The 20,553-nt window shown below is 40.6% G+C and overlaps 1 protein-coding gene across 1 annotated transcript in view; it reads left to right on the forward strand.

The window, feature by feature from the left end:
• The first annotated feature begins 6,025 nt into the window (after positions 1-6,025).
• LOC120502771 (melanopsin-like) overlaps positions 6,026-20,553 on the forward strand; it is a 34,312-nt gene continuing 19,784 nt past the window's right edge. Inside the window, exon 1 of the mRNA XM_039710536.1 lies at positions 6,026-6,126. Coding sequence (XP_039566470.1) covers positions 6,031-6,126 — 96 coding nt within the window. The 5' untranslated portion in view covers positions 6,026-6,030. The remainder of the gene's footprint in view (positions 6,127-20,553) is intronic.

Genomic DNA, 20,553 nt, shown 5'->3' on the forward strand with positions numbered 1-20,553 from the left:
GATATTCAAGTCAAGACTCAAGCTAAATTTTTAAACAAGTTTGTAGTTCAATTTTTTTTTCTGGTTCAGACAGTGATGGGCGATGTCATATGAAGAGCAAGTCAAACCACAGGATTATTTGGCCTGAAATGGCTGAAGAAATTATGGGGGATTTTTGCATCACGGTATCTCCTGAGATCTGAAACACGTTGCTATCTCATGCCCATCATTTCAGTGGAACCTGGATTTTAATTCTCCTGGTTTAGGAGGTGGCTGGTGGGAATGGGTCACACTGAAGGTTCCTGCAGAGCTGGAGCTGGTGTCTGATCACTGAAAGGGTGAGGGCAGGGCTGAGCTCGGAAAGGTCACACCATACGTGCTTCCCTCACCCTGCTCTGCAAAGTGCCATGGTTGGAACAGGGCAGAGCATCACCTGGAGCACACACAGAGCCCCTGTCACTGTCAGCAGGGACCATCAGAGCCATGTTAGGGGCTGGGCTGGAGCCCCTGGAGCCAGCACTTAACAGGGCACAGCACTTTCTGCTAAGTGTTCAGGGCAGTAGCACAGTTATTGCCTAATGTGTATTCCTTCTGGATTGGAACAGTTGTCCCTCTTGCTCTTCAAGGACGTGTAGGTCATAGCTGCTTTACATCCAAGTATATTTTCCCATCCTTTGTCATATAGGAACTGAATACCTATAAGGGCTTCCTTGTTTCAGTGTCTCTTTTAAAAAGAATGTCTAAAATAGGGATCCAATACCAAATGTAGGGTTCTTTTTTTAAGCTCATTATTTGTCTAAGCATTGATAGGACTGATTCATTCAGCTCCAGGATGAAATCCTCCAGGCTGGCTTTTTACACAAAAGGATTTTGTTTTAAGCACTTAAAGTGTGAAAATGTTTCTATTTATAGAAATAAGTCACCTTTGAGCAGAAATGGGAAAACTTCAATATAGAAGATAACAAAACAACAACAAAATCTGTGTGACTGTCACTGCCATGACTTTGACAGTAAAAGCTGTGACTTTTAGGGTTTTTCCATAAGCTGTTGGAGAAAACTCTGTGATTGAATGAGGCCAGAGAAAAAACTTGTGAGTTAGTAGAAAATCAGAATGTCTTTCCTGTGGAAATCATGTGGTATCACGAATTGTGCTTTTAAACTGAGTGTTTAAAGTAAAAGAGATTGTATTTTGAGTAAGTTTACAGTATTGGTGGTGTAGCAAAATGTTAATCTGAGATTCCAGTTCTAGGACAGTTCCATTCCAATTCAAACAGCCTTTCCAGAGGGCACACAGCAGTGCTGGGAGTGGTAAATAAGAGCCCAGATCTCTGTGCCCAAGGTGAATGTCTCCCCAGAGCATTATGAAGTTGAATTCCTCCTTTAGGTCATTTGACAGTTGCATTTCTTCCCCTGCCATTTTGTGTCTCCAGCAGAGATAACATTCCTTGGCTGTGCCTTGATGCTGAGGTCCCTCTCCTTGGGAGGCAGGAGCTTCAAGGGCCATGAAGATTATAAGCCATGGTTAGAAATCCTTTGGTGTACCTGAGAAAATGAATGTCTTCAAATGAGGAATGAGATTGGGTGTGGATCTCAACTAGGTTGTTCTTTCCATGGGAAGGACTCTGGATAAGGGTAAGCCTGGGATGTAAAGTTGTGTCTGAGTCCTGGTAACTCATTGCTGCTGGTGGAAAAAGGGAATAAGAGGGATATCAGCCTCCATGAGGGAAGGGGCTTGGAGAAGGGGATAGGAATTGTGCTGAAGCCCCTCTTCATGCAAGGACCACCACCTCAGGTGCCTTCAGTTCTCACTCTCGGGATGAAAGCAAGCAAAACTTCTCTAGTCTTGGCAGAGGTGAAGGAGAAAGAAAAGACAAATGCCCAATTAATCACTGCCATTGGCATATGCTCTGTTAGTGGGGGACGAGAAGTAAAGAGTCAAGTTTGTACAGATTTACATTTTTGCTAGTGAGTGACCTGTGCATAAGATGTGTCCTAGATAAGCATTGTTGGGTCTTCTTTATCCCTTGAAGACTGTAACTGAGAGATTTGCATTCTAATTCTGTGCTTAAGTCTGACCCATACCTTGACTGCATTCATACACTAAAGCCTAGATTATACTGTAGAAGTTCAGTATTTGAAAAACTGTTGCTTGTCCATGATAACCCTACCTGAGAAGTACTTGAGTAAGGAACTTCTAGAGTTTTTCCAAGCCCTAAAATTTCTACATTTGTTTCATTCACACTCAGCTGGCCTGATCCATGCTAACACTTTGTTTTCCTTTGCAATTAAAATATTTCAGCTGCCATGTGAAATATGTGAGACTTTTTAGACTTGTCAGAAGCTCAGCAGGATGGCACTGAGTGTTTGCACAGCAGCTTATAACAGTTCCAAGAACAATTCCTGGATCAATTTTCTGGATATTTTTAAACCAGTGAAAAATATGAACTGTTGAATAAATCAATTTTTCTCCTTGGCATATGATTATTTTCCCTCTTTTTATTTCACTGTGGGTTATTTGACAGCTCAAAACACATTTCCAAACACGCCTCTCTTCTCTCCCAAAATGAACATGTGACTGTGGATTACTCATCAGACTTTGACAGTCTTTTGGTCCAACAGCACATCTGGAAAGGGATTTCTATGTTACTTCTTTTCTTTTTAAAGCTAGAATGTACCAGTTCACTGGCCATTTGTTTAGTTTCAATTAATTTTTTTTCTTTCATCCAGTTTTTGTTGTTTTGTTTATAGTTTTAAATAATCATGCTGTACTCACCTTGTTTTTTGCTCTTCAGTGATCATAGCATCAGTAGCCATAAGTGTATTATCAATAGCCATTAGTGGACAGAAAGAGGACTGAGATCCCTGATGTGATTGTGAGATAAGGGGTCTGTGAAGCTCACTCCCATCCAACTGAATCTGAAGCCTGGAGGAGCTTTTCAGTGCAATTTTCCTCCCTTTGCCATTATAGATAGTAGTCTGTAACTGAATTTAGCCTGCTTTGCTAATCTCAGTGTTCAGAGACTTCCAAGGAGCCAGTCAGGCTGTTGTCAGACCCATGTGCCTTAGGAAGGAGCATGTGTGAACAGTCTGTTGTGTGTGAAATACCTTTGACACTTTGTGTTTCCAGAAATACAGCTGCAATGAAGGAAAGATGACCTTGGTGAAGGCTTAGATCAAAGTTGACTGTTTAAATCAATTAAAAGGTGGTTGGTTTAAATTACATATAAGAAAGAAATCTTTTGCAGCGAGGGTTGGTAAAGCACTGGAATAAGTTACCCAGAGAGGTGATTAATCACCTGGAAACATTCAAGGGCCTCTGATCTAGTGGAAGATGTCCCTGCTAACTGCACCTCTAAAGGTCCCTTTGAACCTGAAGTGTTCTATGTTTCTACATTTCTCAGTGTGCAGCATCTCTTGATTGACCACTGGGTCTGTTTTTGTGCCTGGATGTTCACAGTCCATCTCTGCTCTTGCTGTGTCTGGTGAATATAACACTCAAGTGTTGCAAGGAGGGGGACTGTGGCATGTGAAGGCACCTCATGCTGAGGAGGGTGCCCAGAGGAGCTGGGTCATGGGAAAGCCTGCCCTGAGCAAGGCAGCTCTGCAAGACCTGTGGTAAAGTTGTCATCACCAGTGACAACTGGAGAAATACTAGCAGACTTCTTCTAACTGATCAATCCAGGGTTCAGCACTAGCTCCAGCTGTTGACAATTATCCTCTCCCTGTGGCTTTGCTGAGGTGTGGTATTTGTCACAATAGGTCCAACCTGTTAAACAGGTACTGCTTTTTGCTCCACCAGGGATGCCTTTAGTGACAGATAAAATGATTCCAGTGTATGGAGGACAAGGTCCTTCAATTTGTTAAATTTACCAACTGCACTGGCAGCCTGAGGGATGAAAGGTGTCATAGAAATGTGAAGTGCTATTACTCATCCAAAATCACTCTACTCTCTTTTCCTAAAAAAAACACCCAACAGCCATGTATACTTCTTTACTGCATTTTGTTCTTCTTTACTGCATTTTGTTCAGTATTTGGTTGGTTCCTTTAAATCTGCACACAGAACTGCTACCACTTAGTGCCTGGATCTTGACTGTGTCTCAGGCATTTTATCTGACCTTTTGCTAGGCAGTTATATTCCTTACCTGTTTCTCCAGTTACTTGAGCAATCTGTTTTCTGTGACTAATTTTAAGACACTGATTTTCAGTGCTTTTATCTAAACTCACAGTTAGTTTAAGCATGCAAGTGAAGTTCATAAAGCTTAGTGAGTCCAAACACTTTGGTTGTACTCATTTGATAGGTTTACTGTATTTTCCCATGTCCTAGCATTAATTACAAACAGCTGAAATAGAAAGGCCTAATGAAGAGCTAATCTTGATGTGAGAGCAGGAAAAAGAGATGTGTGGGACGGGAATTCAGTAATCCTCTGGCTGGAGGTTTAGTTGTACCTAAAACACTGTCATTCAAGCAGCCAACTTAAATTGTCAGCCAAGAACCTGTCAGTCTAAGCAAGTCTGAAGCGTGAAGAAGTTTGCTTTAGTTGGCATTTAACTTTTCCCTTGGTGTCCAATTCTTACCTTTAATCAGAGTATCTCACAGAAGATAGGGTTCAGTTTGATCCAGCTATGTGAGGTATTGTATGTAATGGCTTGTCCTCAGAAGTTTCAGCTCCAGATTTCAGTGGGAGTGAACAACATGAGCAAAGAAAACAGTTCCTCAGAAAGAACATCTGAGCAGTTATTCAGGTCTCAGGTTTCAGAGAATGGCATTTCCAGTATTTTACTTAATTCTGTAAGGAAAGGAAAAAAGGGAACACTCCTCTGCATGTTAGAGGGCATGATATAGATATATAGGGATAGATAATATAGATAGTAGGGTTAGATGGATAATAGGGTTAGATAATTTCTGTTGCCTAACAGAAAATTTAAACAACACTGGAGATAAGAAACAATATTAGCCAACAAATTATAAATTATCAGGTTCTAAAACTATCACTAATATATATAGTAGCTCCAATATTGTATTTTCCTCTGAAAAGCAATATTTATGGAAAAAGTTGTAAGGTAACCAAAAAATGTAACTGCAACAATATTGAATGTACATGTCATTTGGTGGATTTGAACTTGGAGCTTATAAAGTAAGGAAAAGAATTGAAGTTCACTCCCAAACAGATCTACAGCCAGCAGATCACAGGAATCAGGTCAACAGGTAGGCCTAAAAGCACCATCATCAAGATGCCAACGTACAACTCACTGAAAGACAGCAGCTAACAACTGGGCATCTTCAGAGCAGGGAAGCAGAACTTATCAGGTCAAATGATTGAGTGGAAATAAGGTGTTCAGCAGGGAATGAAACCCAAGGATGAAGTAATAATGACCAACAAACAGTACTGGTGTCTAAATTATGCATGACAATGACACCATAATTTGACTTTTATAATACAATGCATAACACTATATTGTGTTTTCAGCAAATAAGTTTGGTTTTTTTTCTGTTCTGGCTGACTGTCCATTATATTCTAACATATTCTTCATGTCTTTGGATATTAAATGCCAAAGTAAACTTTGTTTTGAAATCTAGGCCTCTAGTCCAGGGATTTCAGCGTATTCTCCAGCATTTGCAGATGGAGATATGTGGTATGAACATATGTGGTATATGTTCACCATTCTTGTATATTTTATATCTGTAGTTCAGTTTCTACTATCTTTAAAATCATCCGTTAAAAGGGTTAATTTGTGGGCATAAATAGTTTTAAGGTTCTCTTGAGCATCTGTGACCACTTTCATGCCCTAAATGGAAGGGACATGTAAGTTTCTTGAACTTTGTTTAAATTGTACTTTCTACCTCCTTTCTCTACTACTTTGCAACTTTTCTTCTTCAGAAAAAACTCTTTCTCACACATCCTTTCCATTCTATTTTTAAAAGGAGAACATTGAAAACAAGTATGTGGAAAATATTAATACATTGAAAATAAAAGTGATATAGAGATGGAAATTTAACTACTTTTCTGATGTCTTTCTGTCCACAGTGCAAGAAAGAAGCTCTCAAAGAACATGCCTGAAATCAGACTCCTGCTCCTTCCATCATGTTCCAGTGCCTCTGAAATACTCAGCTTTACGACCAACATGACACCCACGAGTTTCTGTGAGGTAAGAAATTCCTGTGACCCATTCACTGCTGCTCACTAAACTTTCTGTGACCATTCAAGCACCTCTGTGACAGGAAATTCTTGAGTGCTAAGCCATCATTCTGGGAATGAAGTTTTCCTAACTGCAGGCTGAGTTGCTGGGAAGTTTTATACCTTGTCTCTTGACAGCCCTGCAAGAAACCCAGCTATGGCTTGGGCATGTCGCTGCTCACTTGTGCAGCAGGGCACAGCCACCCTAACCTGGCCAAGGGGGCTCATGGGCCGTGGGAATGGAACACAGGGAAAGCTTTGCAAAGGGAAAGCTGAAGCCAAGTTTGGCCAGCCAGTAGAGGCTGGGGGAATGAGGGGTGGTGAGGGGTGCCCAGCTGCTGTTTCCAGCCCCCTAAAGAGGGGTTCCAGGGAAGACAGAGCCAGGCTTCTTCCAGCATAACCATGAGAGGCCAGGGGCACGAGTTGCCACAAGAGAAATCCCAGGCAGTGCCCTCCATCCCAGGCTGCCTGTTCGGGACTGCAGGGCAGCAGGCACAGCCTCAGGTACTGACTCTCAAAGGGTGCCCAGCCTCGGTGGTGGCACCGCAGGGGCTCCTGTGCTGCCAGGATGGGCTGGGCAGAGACAGCAGCTGGGCTGCCCTGGAAACGAGCTCCTCTGGGTGTCTATCCTTTTAAGAAATATATGTATATATATATATACATATATATGTGTATATATATACACACATACACACATATATGTATGTATGCGTGTGTGTGTGTATATATTTATGTATTATTTTTTGAATTGTGAGGTATTTGGGTGTGGATAGGGTTTGTTTATTTGTTTGTTTCAAGTCATCTTTTTGCACTTGGAACAGCGGTGGTGTGGCCAGTGAGGGTGACTGGCAGGTCGTGTGGCTTGCTGGGGGCTATGCTGCGCTTCGATCGCTGCCGGAGCTGGCAGCCTGGCAGCCCAGGAGGGGCTTGCGAGCGGCTTTTTAAAGCCTGGGATTTCCAGCGCTCCTCAGGATGAGTCGCAGCTCGGCAGCCCTGCACAGAGCAGATGTGCGGAGGGGAGGGAAATGCTTTCGGCTGAACCCAAAAAGTACGTGCCAGGAGGAAGGCTTCAGGAAGTGGGAGCTGGGAAGGGAGGAGGGAAGGGAGCATTGCTCTTCTGCTTCGTTTTCTAAAGAATAATTTAAATGGATTGCCTCTCTTCTAGAAAGAAAATCTCACTGAAGTTGTTTTAATGTGCATTTTGATATTTATTTTCTCTGTGTGTGTGTGTGTGTGTATCTGTTTTCTTCGTGCAGTTTTGTTTAGATTTTTAGGACTAATTTGGAGTTTTGGCTGATGGGAGAAGTGGTTGTGCAAGGGGTTGATGTAGCAGGAGGTTGCTTATGATGATATTTGTTGCATCATCAAGAGATGACTGATTAAGCCTTATTGGATCTGATCCATAATAGCAGGAACATTTTTATGAGAAAGGAAATATAAATGAAGTCCTAAAGCAGATTTCAGAGCTGTTATCCTTTTGTGGAGCCGATTAATAGAATGTAAAGTGACCTAAATGAAGTGCTGTAGAAAGGCTTGTCAATAGTTTATACATTAAGCTAGGATTATTTGAACACATTCATAATGAAATGAGGATTTTCTTGTGCATTACAAATTAGTTATGATGATTTGAGGCAAAAGACTGAGATAAGTCAGCAAGTTAAATAGAAAGAATTTGTGTACCTCTGTCCTCATAGAGCCCCATCCCTGTATATCTTGACCTTACACCATTACAATATTTTGTAGAGATTTTAGTACAGAAGATTTACTGCTAAATCTTTGCGAACTTGTGTGGACTTAGTTTTATTAGGCAGCCCAGCTCTGGCATTCAAAGAAGTCTACCAAGAATATTTGTTTCTAGTCTGAAGAGTGGAAGAGGAAAGGTTATGCGAATGTTGTGGGAGAAACTCCAGCCTGGGAGGGAAGCTGTGGATTTTGTTTCATTGCAACAGGTCTTGGAATAAGTGAGACAAAAAGTTGGGGCAAGCTTTTTACAGAGTCATTTAAAGTAATAAATAAGTGCCAAGTGAAAAGGAATTTGAGCATGTAACTCATAACTCCAAATTATTTACCAATATTGTGTTTTGGCACTGCTAAAGGTCTTAATTTTCAGTTTGTCTTTTTAATCCCATCTTTACCACAGTGACCCTTTTTGCTGTTAAATTTTCTCTAAAGTTTCTGAGGAAATACAAGTTTTGTTCCCTGTCATTATATACTCACCAAATTTTCAACTAATTCACATCCTATATTGCTTTCTCTTTCCACAAACTTAGCTGTGCAAAATCATCTGTATTTGCAACTAAGTAAATTGATCAAGGGATCTAAAGTTGAAATTTGGTTGACTTTGTTTGGCTGCCTTGAGATGTTGCAAATTATCCCCTGCTAGGACGTCCTGTGTTTCCACTGCCCTGCGGTGCCAGCCTGGAGAGAGAGGGTGGCTGCTGAAGATGATCTGCTGAGTCCAGCAGGCCCTGGCTAAGCAATTAGGAAGCAGAATTCAGTGCACAGACAGGAGGGCAGAGACATGTGTCTGCATATTATTGCAGGTGGTTAAGTGAGGCTGGTCACACTCCTAAACCCCCAGGGCATGACAAAGCAGTGTTACTGCATGAGATGATTCAGCCTTTGGTATCAATGTACCCAAGAGATTTTCACAGTTATGCAAACTTAATAGAAGCACGGAGCTGCAAGACATTGCAGCTGCAATACAAGTTAAACTCTCTCAGTCTTGAAAAGCAGGAAATCTTAGTGTATAGTGCAAGGGAATTTAAGTAGCTCCTCATAATGCAGCTGAGAGGAAGAACCAGGCTGACTTGCATAAATTGATTGCAGGCTGCTAGACACTCTTTTAAATTCAGCCACCCTAGTGAAGGTTTAAATAAAAAGATATTGCTCAGACTTCACATGCAGCTTTGGTAGGCACTGGGATTTGAAAGTGTGCTTGGCAGGTAAATAAGCCAGCAGTCAGAAATGCCTGGTACAGACGGTAGTCAGTACCTGAACATGTGATGGGGCACATGCAGAATGCAGGGCATGGTTCAAGGATGCAGCCTGGGGCTACTGTGCAGCTGGATCACCCTGTGTGCCTGGGTCAGCCTGTTACAGCGAGGGCTGAGTTGGGAGATACCAGCTGATCCTGCTGACAACAGCCCAGGGAATGGTATCAGCAGCTTTGTTTGACAGCTTTTGGAAAGTTCAAATATATCCTAAGCAGAAAGCCCAAGAAATAGGGAGATGGACTGTTCTGATTTTTTGCTGGTCCTTCTGGACTCACTGCCACCAGCACAGCTGTGCTGCCAGTGAAATGACTGAGTAGGTGAAACCAAGCCCTCGCTGACTGCATGATATAAAGGGCAACATTTATACAGCTCCAGTTAATCTAAACCTCCTAAAGCAACAGGGAAGAGCTCACTTTGTGCTTTGCAAAGTTAGCAATGCCTAAAAAAAGACTTGATTTCAAGGGAGAATGAAAATTGTTTGGATTTGAATTTTAAAAAAGTACCAAGTACTTTCATAGAACTTTCTGCAACCAATAATGTCGTGCTCAATAAATTACTTGCCTTTTGTTCAGAAAGAAAAATATGCATAGTTTCTTATACACCTGATATCTTTTGCTACAAGTGCAAGATACTCAAATGATGTGCAAGTACTCAAATGATGTAATTGACTTTAATATGAAAGGGTCAGCATGGCTTAGAAACATGCAGTGTTGCCATCGTGCAGTCGCTGCCATAAGAGGTCCCTCCCTCCATGGTGCTGCAGAGACCATTGCACCCCAGTTGAGTGATAGCAAATGAAGGTGACTTCAGGAGCACCAGGGAGACTCTTAGTGGATCAATGCTGGCACTTTGGAAAACTCCAGTGGCACTGCTGTAGGTAAGTCCCAGTCAGTTACTCTTCAAGCAGGTGGTGAGGGAAGGCAGCGTGGCTAGAATGCTGGAGGGCTGCAAGATCTACAGTGTTTGCCATCTCTCCTCCACAGCACAGAAGGTAGTAGTCTGATGGTGTCCTGGGTAATGCTTCAAAAAAACTTAAACCCATTTGTAACAGAATTATTTTGTATTTAGAATCAGTACTTCTCAAATTGCTTTGCACTCTGTCATTAGCTCAGTGTTTGGTACAACAAAACTAATAGCAACAAACTTTTGCTGGAGTTCAATGCAATTTTGCAACTAATAGTAACTATTTGTGTTCAGTGGGCTTTTACTCCTGGAGAAAACTCAAATATCTCTCTTACCCCCACAGCTGTTGTGGGGAAATTGTTCCTTTAGCTGTTTTTCCATTGAGAGATGCTCTTTGATGCAATGCTTTTCCAGAGTTGGGTGTGAACTCACACAGGTCCAGTGTGAACTCAGATCCAGTATGGACATGTGTTGAGGCAGACACACAGTGGTTTGTTAGACTTCTGTTTGTTTCTTGAGATTCTCTGATACATATTACTTGGCTGACATTTTTATATGTTTTTTAATATGAAGGTTTTTTAATATGCTTTTATATATATATATATATATATATAAATACATATATTCTAAATACAAAATTCTTATTACATTATTCTAAATACATTATTACATTCTTATTACATTATTCTAAATACAAAAACTTAAATACTTAAAACTTTTTCATTTATATATAAAAGAACATATAAATGTTCTTTTCTGTAAATGGCACTTTTCTTCTTAAATCAGAAAAGTGAGCTGCCTTGTGCTGAGATTTTCTGTTCTGGTACTTTACCCTAATTCCAAGCTGATGTTGCAGAGAAAATGTAGGAGATGCTTCAAATATACCCCACATCCAGAGATTATCATGAGGGTGAGAGGAAGATGATGTTTCCTAATGTAGATGTGCTAAAATTTTTGTTAGTTTTTGTAGAGTCTTGAAAAGCGGCCTGTAGAATTAAATGAAGGGACTGCATTAAAATAACTGCATCATCCCTAAAATTCTCTAAAATTAATCATAAAATACTTCAAAGGCAGATTTTCATGATGCTTGGGCACCTAACAGTGCAGATAAACCAGGGAGTATTTTCAGCACTGATGGAAAACAGTAGGTGTTTTGCCAGCAGTGCAATCAATAGGTGTGAAGTGCCCAAGACCTCTGGAAATCTTTCTTTTAATGTGGGATTTAAAGCTGCAATAGCAAAAAAAGTTGCAAATGAAGTGGAGCACTTAACTGCAGCCTCCCCATGCAAGAAATATTGTCTCTGCAAAGATTATCAATTGAAAGTATCTAAAGGTTCTGGCTGTAAAACAGCATTTAGGTTTATTTGGCTCTATATGTCCCCAGTTTCCTGTGAAAGTAACAAAAGGTAGGTAGGAAGATTTTCAATTTACTGAGACAGAATACGCGTCCTCAAGTAATTGAAATCATATTTTATTTCACTTATGGCTTTAACCCTTATTTATTAACTGTGAGTTTTGAAGGTTTTATTGCTGGCATCATGGAATATTTTATGTTGGAAGAGTGGTTGTCAAGTCCTACCACCTGCTCCAAGCACAGTTCACTTCAACATTTTGACATTATGTTCATTCCCTGTGGACCTCTGGGAAGTGTCTGGCTTCTGCACACCCCACCTTCCATGCATAGAGGAATATTAAACATACACAAGCAGATATAATATGGAATAATCCTCAGTTTAGAGAGATGAGACAATTCTTTGATCTAAACAGAAAATGAATGCTACAGTGTTTATACTAACGTCATACATTCCTTCCTCTTAAAAGCGTCTGTTGCCAGACTGCCAGGTGTGAGACACAGGAGATGATGGGGCTCTGGTCTGACTACTTTTAGCAGTTTTCATGTTCTCAGATGTACATGACAGGATGACCAAATGGCATCAAGAAGTTTGGTTGCCTTCCACCCTCACCCCTGCCACACATGGCCAAAATTTTTTTTTGAAATATGGAAATTACCCTAGTTGGTGAAGAATGTCTCTAGTTTCAGATCTTCAGCTATGACTATTTCCTGCAGAAATAAAAAATGGTGTTTTTACAAATAGTAAAAAGTAGAGATGGAAATCTACAGTTCTTTATGCCTAGGTAGTAAAATTGTAAAAAAGCTTCATTGTAATGTAGCTAAAGAAGTGTAATTCTACTATTATTATTATAATATTGTATTTTCTTCATCATTCACCACAGTTCTTTATAGGTGACAGAAGTCTAGAGCAGAGATCCAGCAGGAACCAAATGACTATATTGGTGAAAATTATTAGCTGTTTGTATTTTAAAAAGTAACATTAGAAACACCATATGGGATTAGTAGAAGTTGTTAACATCTTGCCTTGGCTGATTTATTGGGATGTGCTTTCATTTTGTAATCAGCCTTTGAAAAGTCAGTGTCAGCTGGTGGGATTTTTTTCCACGGTCCTTAAAAATAAGAACAGCATATCATGGGATCTATTTTAACTGCAGGGCACTTTTCTCAGAGCAGTTTCCATGCCCAAACCTTCCAGTAGCAGTTGAGTGGGTCTCCCCAAGAAGCTGAATAGTGGAATGAAAAGACTACTAATGTCTAGACAAGGTGCATAAGCACAGAGGCGGCTGGTGAAGGATGTGCTTTCAGCTGTCAATAGTAAGGAAGAATTTTTTTTTAAATTAAAATATAGAAGTTCAGCTGAACAGAAACCAGAGTATATGTTGAAATCTCTGAAACCACTGGCAGAGATCAGAATTTCAGTGTGTTGCCAACAGCTGTGGACAGGCAGACATTTCACCATGTACTTCTGCTAAATCCAGTAATGTGAGCCTCACTTGGGAGCTGAGCTCGTGCTGCTGGGGCTGATGGAGTGGGAGAGGGAGTGTTCCAGGTGGACCATGGGTGCTGTGGCATTGCCTTGTCAGTAGTGGCAGTTGATGAAATGGCTTTTGACCCCTGGTGGGCGGGCTGGAGCAGCAGCATGCTGGTATGAGACATCTGTGGCTGATGAAATGGGAACAGCCATCGCCTGGTAGCCTGGGATGAGTGAAACAGAGCAAGATGAGCTACAGGAGCTCAAAGGAGGCAGAGCAGGGAGAGCAGATCAGGTGGAGAGCCCAATTTATCCCCAAAGGTTACAAAGAAAAGTGAGTTCAAAACACTCACCACCGGGTGGCAAACATAGAACAATGAGATTTCTTTTTTAGGTGAACTTTGTATGATTATTAAAGAACTCCAGTCAGCAGCAGGATGCTCACAAGGAGAAAAATAATGTATGAAAATATGCTACATAATAAGACTAAAACAAATATTTGCTGATGATGACTGCTAAATTTCTTATATCACGGGGTGGCAAACATAGAACAATGAGATTTCTTTTTTAGGTGAACTTTGTATGATTATTAAAGAACTCCAGTCAGCAGCAGGATGCTCACAAGGAGAAAAATAATGTATGAAAATATGCTACATAATAAGACTAAAACAAATATTTGCTGATGATGACTGCTAAATTTCTTATATTGAAGGACTTAACCATCATATCATGTTCTGACCATCCATGTTTTCAACTAACATGCTCCAAGGCTATAAAATAAATATATGTCCTGAGATTTCTGCCTACTGCTTTGTTGTTGCACTGTGCTAGCAGTCATCTGTTCCCTCGTGGCCAAACAAATATGCACTGAGCTGTGATAGTCCAGCTAATTTTGATGCAGTGTCAGCATTGATTAGATTTGTTCAGTGTGCTGCCTGCCCGAGCGTGTGCAGCTTGGGCTGTGATTTGAGGTGCATTTGGACAGAGCATCAGATAGTTCTGATGTCATTTATGGCCAAGGGGACAATATGGTGAGTGTCTCAGGGGTCACATTAAGGAACTGTCTGTGCTGGCATGCAAGCCTGTGAGAGATGATAGTGGAAAGATGGACTGAGCCCCCTACTCAGTTGAGTGTGAGCAGCTTCTGGTAGTGGGTTCCTATTTGCTTGTTTTTCAAAAATTTGTAATTCATGGTAGAATTTGGTTCTTTTATGCGTAAAACTAGAACTGGATGCATTTAAATAGAACATAAAATTTGTGTAGCGGAAAATGTTGTGAAGACCTTGTTCATGTTACCTGTCTGGATTATACAAGTACACTAATACTGGAACAGAAATATTCTCAGGAAACACGCCTTTGGTGCCTTGGCTTAACATTTTCAAGTCTTGAAATTAAAGTCCACTGCCTCAAGGTTTGATTTTAGTGGCATGGATTCAGGAAAGGAAACCAAGTGCTAGTGATTTGGCAGGTCTTGCCCACAAAGTAAGGCTGGGCTCTGCAGGCATGCTCCATAAAAACACTTATAGAACATTGGGTAATCCCTCATGTTTGCCAATCCCTGCCCAAGCCATGGAGAGAGCACACGAGCTGGAACACAAGTCTGTTTTTCAGCTGGGCAGATATTTGGGGTTGGATTTTTTTTCTTTTGTGCTCTGACAAACAAATATGTCTTTTATCACTGATTTCAGTAGTGTAGCTGAAGATGTACATAGAAAGCAATGTCTCTGTGCTTTCCAGAAAAGGCTTTACATTTTAGAGTTCTTTTAGTCAGTCTCTAGAGAGAAGAAAACATGCTCTTTGAGAGCTTTGTAACTAGCAGACAGATATTTAAAATTAAATTAAGTCTCATTGTTTGCTACTGATTGCTATGTTATCATTTTAATATAACATAATATCATTAATTTAGAAAACATCTGCATTATTAATATCTATTGCTTTTACTGACTCATTAGGCTGGATATGCAAAAATCTGACTATACCTGCTTTAAGTATCCATCTGATTTATTCTTGTATTGAGAACTTGATGAAGTTTTGATGGTTTTGGAGTTTTTTGCGGGGGCGGGGGGGGGGATCAAGGTTTATTTCTGCCATCCTCAGCCATGCCTCATTAGATTGCTTACAAGAAGCTGAAGCACAGATATTAAGGGTCTGAAAGCATCTCATCAAAGCAGAAGCTAAACATGAGATCTTAAGGATATAAATGAGTCCTGAAACCCAGTGCTTTTTTGTAACTGGCCAAAAGCCCAGAAGCAAATTGCTGGAATGGAATCAACTAGATACGTTCTTTATTGTAGGAAAAAATTCTCAAGGTTTTCCCAAACATTTATGATGACACGTGTCTGCGTGAACACGTGCCTGGTCTGGGCAGATGCCTGACTTTGCTCCTTGCCCTGTTATACACAGGCAGTTTCTGTTCTTCTTTGTGACTTTTGGATGGACTGCATGGAAGTCACATGCATTGAAGTCCACTTGCTAAACCAGTTTTCATTTTGATGAAATGCATGCTGTAAATGTGTTTGAGTGCTCCTCGTTTTGGCATGTGAACTGACTTGAACAAGTGTGGAAGAGGAGTGTCACCCAGAGGCTGATAAGGAAAGCAACTTCTCCACATGTGGATGATCACAGTTTGACTTGACTTTCTGAGGGCCAAATTAATCTGACATTACTGTGTGGTATTGGAACAAAGTACTGTCATCCAGAACAAGCAAAGTTGTTGTCTTGATTTTGTTTGAGGCTTTTTTTAAAAGCCCAAAGATATTAACAATATTTTCTAAAAATCTTCATTTTAAATACGTCATTTTTTGTAAAATATCTGAGGATCACTGGTTTTGTTATAGTCTTTGCACAGCAATGACCTTCTGTTTGCTGCTTCAAGAGTTCCTATGTACAAGATATTTCATTAAGCCCCAACTTTTGTTGTAATTTCAAACCAGATGGTGCTTCATACTGAAATTACCTGGATTATATGGGCTATCAGTGAAATGATAAGGAACTTGGCAAGTACTGTCTGCTAGCTAGCACGGTCGGATTTCTCCCATCTCAACAACTAACATTGTTTAGTATTTTTCTTTTAAAATTTCAGATGTAATGGCATTGACAAGATTTTGAACAGTAAATCAAACTTCTGTATTGTGAATCCACAGAGCGGTTCAACACAGGGAGGCTGCTATGTTGTTAATTTATTCCCTTGTTAGTGCACATTAATCCCCCATGTAAGCAAGCCCTTCCTTAAGCTCATTTTAGTGTAAATCATTTCCACAAGATGAGCTTGCACCCGTGAGCAAAACCAGAGGGTGAACAAGGCTTTGGATAATCTTACATCCACCTAATGCAAATCATACAACCATTTCAGTCAATTTTCTACCCCTACTCATTGAGGGGGACCTGCTCTTGTCCTCCTTTTTTAACAACAATTTTTTTTCTTCTGTGTATAATTAATCTTGTCTCCTTTATTCATCTTAGCATCTGAAAAGCAGAAACAGATGTTTGTAATTATTTACACATCATTTTATCACTAAAAATCAAATTACAAAAGCTTTCCTAGAATGACTTTCCTCATCTGTTTCATATTTTGCATCTTTATTTTGGGAGAAAGTTTATTTTTCTATCTGGTGCCTGCTTCTTTTGCCAGATAGTTGAGGGACAGCTGTTAATTGTTTACTGTCCATTTGCCTGAAGATCTGTTAGCTACACTGCCAGGAAAGCCCTCCAAGCAGCCACGTAGGTGACAGTGTTTTGATGTTGTAGTCACTTCATATATAAGGGTAAGACCACATCATAATTTATGTGAGTTGTCAGGTCCTCCAACAGCTCATAGAGTCAAAATGCAAAATATGGTAGCATTAATTCAGGAGTCAGAGCAAGCACAGGCTTGGCAAGTATGGCAGAAGCTGGCCCTGGTGCAATTACTGGCATCTTCATGGGCTGCTTGTTTACATTTGAATTTTTGACCTAAACAATCAGGTCATTCTGGATGGTGCCTTTGAAATGCTCACTCAGGAAATAGATGTGTCTTCAGCAGAGTGCTCAGGATCCTGTCCCAGGACCAAAATATGGAGGGAGGCAAAGCGAGTCTGGGGGATAAATGAACCAGTGAACTCATTTCAAGTAAGCACTTGAAAACTTGGTTCACCCATTAAATATTCAGTATATTAATTGAGTAAAATTGAATGTTAATGGAATAATTAACATAATTATCCTTATGTTAAATCACATCCTTAAAGAGAAGGAGCAAGACTAACTCTTATACAGAACAGGCTTTTCACTCTACATTGCTAGGCTGTGATGATACTGAGCATCCATAAATACAGTTGAGATAGGTGTGTTGAATCCAGGTCAGCTGTACATCACCATAACAGTATGAAACAGCTGAAGGAGAACTTCTCCCAGTGCATCTTTTAATTTTTTTAAGGTTTTTTTTTTCAGTTGCATTCTCAAGAGGTCTGAATTTGGAGTTAATAAAATAGAAGTAATCAGGCTAAAGTATCAAGTCAAAGTATTGCACAGTATATCTTGGTGACATGAGATGGATACAAAATCTGTGCTTTACCAAGCCTAAAAGGCAGGACTTTCCCCACAGCACAAACTAATCTTTTGCTGATTCATGGCAGCTGTCATTGACCATTTGATACATAATTTTGGTGCTAAGGGAGGCCAATATGGACATAACACAGTAAGACTCATCAGTGTCTGTAGTGTATGCAACCCGCTGTATGTAGCTGCCATCCTGCTTACCAAGTTATCCGGAAAGATTTGTAATAGTTATTTGAGTTTTCTTGGGTTAAAACACCCATAGTAGTCTGGGATATTCTCCTATAATTTCATTCTATTCTTACTAGTTGTGGAAAACTAAAAGTACAAAAAAGAAATGCATAGAGTAGTAACAGCTTTTGAGAAGATATGCAAAAACCAACTTCTCCTTAAAGCTCACCCCTAAGCTTGTAATTTTTTGTATAGCTCTCATCTTTATATGGTAAAATATTTACATTGGCAAATATTTATCTTGTTAATTAAAGCTGCTAGAAATCCAGTTTCTCAGAGTTGACACTGTAAGAAAAGAGAAAAAGCCTAAATTTAATTAATATCCTAAAACCTTAGTGATACTTGCCATAGTGCTACTTGCCTCCAGCTGGATGTTATGCTGTATGGAAGATGGGTCTGTTTTAGAAAAGCAGCATTTGTTCACCATAGTGGCTTTTTAATTCTTAACCTTAAGAGTACTTGAATCTTTAAATTTAAATTTTTCTATTGCAAAAATATGCCAAATTGGTGAAATACATTATGTGAGTAAAAATCTCCTTGATTAGCCTACATCTATTTGTACTGGTTTAGCCTGTATTATTTAGAAATTTTCCACCAGTTTAATGAAATTATTTTTCATCCAAGTTAGGTTTTCTGTTGAAATATATCTATACCCACACACATAGATATGCACATTTTTCCTCTCAGATTCAAAGGACAGTGTTATAAATGGCTCTCGGTCTTTGTCATCTTGCCCCATTTAATTCAGCTTGGCTGCCTGCCACATCCTGCTCTCTCAGGGAAACACCAGCAGAGGGAATGAGTAGCTGTCTTTCCATTCAGATCTGAAAGCTATCTGACTGCTGTTAACATTGGAGCAGAAGTGGCCATGGTATTTCATGCACTCCCCTGGAGGAAAGATCCAAAGCCTGTGTAATCTGAACATCCCTCACTTTAACTTCTCACTGAGATGGAAGGCTCTGTGTAATCCCTGCTATTTATTGCTTTCCAGATTCCACTCTGTAAGCATCAATAGTTTATATTTCATCCAGTATTGCCAGCAAACTGTAAGCTGAGTTAACAAATGTCATGTGAGATGTTTTTTAGCTTCTGACACAGCTCACCACACGCAAATGAGTAAATGAGGCCAAAATGTTCTAGTCAGCTTCTCTTCAGCACAGAGATAAGGTGAGACACCTTTGGGTGTGAAATTTGTAATCTATTTCTCAAATGAATTTCTGCAACAGTGAATTCCCATATGTTAAGTAAAACATAAATCATATGACAGGCAAGTACTGCTTGCCCTGAATTACATTTATATAATAGCCCTCTATATAATAAATCTCTAGGTAGAAGCAAATCCTTGGCATGCCTAACAGATAAGCTGGAAAATAAGAAAAAAAAATGAAGCCTTTTCCTTTCTCCCCAGTTTAGCTTCTTTGGTATGCATTACCAGAAATGTGGCAGGGTTACAATTCAGTGCACACACACACAGAGCAGAGATTATTGGGTTTGAGAGAGAAGGAAAGGCATTACCATGCTTAACTTGCATGCCCAGGCAGCCCTGCTCTGAGAGCACAGTGCCTGGTGCCACCAAACAGCCGTGCCTGCTTTCTTTGCTGGACCACCTCACTGTGCTCTGCCTGCTCTAACACAACCTCTCACACCTTTCTCAAGGTTAAATCCTACACAGGGTGGCATTTTTTATTGCTGCCTAAGCACTGGAAATAACAGTCCCACCCCCCTGGTGCAACCAGCACCAGCAGATGCTCTCTTCCATTTCTTCCTATGTTTTGAGCGATGTGATCTCTGTGTATGGTGAAGTGCCATACAGGCAGTAGCCATCCTGTCAAGGGTAGAGTCTGTCAGACAACTGAGAAGGCTTGAAAGCACCTTCCTGCTTTGAAGCTATAGCTTTTGTGCTTTTTACTACATCACTCCAGTCCAGGGAGCTTTGCTGTCAGCATTTCTGCCCCAGACCTGCTGCTGTGTGGATGCTCAGGATGTGCAGTGCACTTCACCATGCCCTCCCTATTGCCAAATGCAGCCTCCCCAGGGCGTGCCCCAGGAGGGTTGCAGAGCTGGGGGGATAATGCCCTCAGCTAGGACTGTTGTACAGGGAGGGAGCTGTACTGTGTGCACTTCACAGATGAGTGAGGAATACAAGGCAGAAAGGAGAAGCAGCAGTACAGGAGATTAGGAGGTAGCTACGGGAAAGAAAGGGTGTACTCATCATTTTTAAAATGGCTGCTTAAATATTACAAGTGGTTATCATCACGTAGTTATATTAACCTGTTCTGTCACCCAGCTCCTCTCTCACAGGTCAAAATCAGCCTTATTACACACTCCACACATTGCTGAGCTGTGCAGTGGAGAAGGGATGAAGTGAAGCAGGTGCCCAGCTGTGGGAAGGTGTCACACCTTTGACTCAGCTCTCCAGGTCTGTTTGTAAGTGTGAGGCTTAGCTGCTTGTGACTTGGTAAATAAAATCTCCACAAGGCCATTTGGACTCTTCTCATTGCTAATGCTAATGTGAACTGAGTGAATTAGCTGTAGGCTGCCTTGCTGCTGAATGTAGCCAGTGATAAATCGAATTTGATTTTTAAAAAAAAATTACAGAGGGACCCTCTTCATGTGCTGAAGATAGGGCAGTGAAAAAGGTGTCAAGACTATTTAATGTATGTTTTCTTACACAGGCAGTGCTAGTGCTGCTATTATACCTCTCATCTCCCCCCTTTTGCATGGAGAATTCCCAGGTTTTGTAGCACCGAGTTAGTGTACAGTGAACTTGGGGAGACCCAGGGCATTTAATGTTTGTAAGAGTGGGATTTGATGCCATTGTTCCTGAAAAAACCAAACTGTGACAACTATTTCTTGCTGTCAGTCTGTGTTGTCAGCCAGCTCTGTGCCCCAGAGTGCAGCAGTTAGCCGGAT

This window comes from Passer montanus, unplaced genomic scaffold, assembly GCF_014805655.1.
Source record: "Passer montanus isolate IOZ18808 unplaced genomic scaffold, ASM1480565v1 scaffold23, whole genome shotgun sequence".
Lineage (NCBI taxonomy): Eukaryota > Metazoa > Chordata > Aves > Passeriformes > Passeridae > Passer > Passer montanus.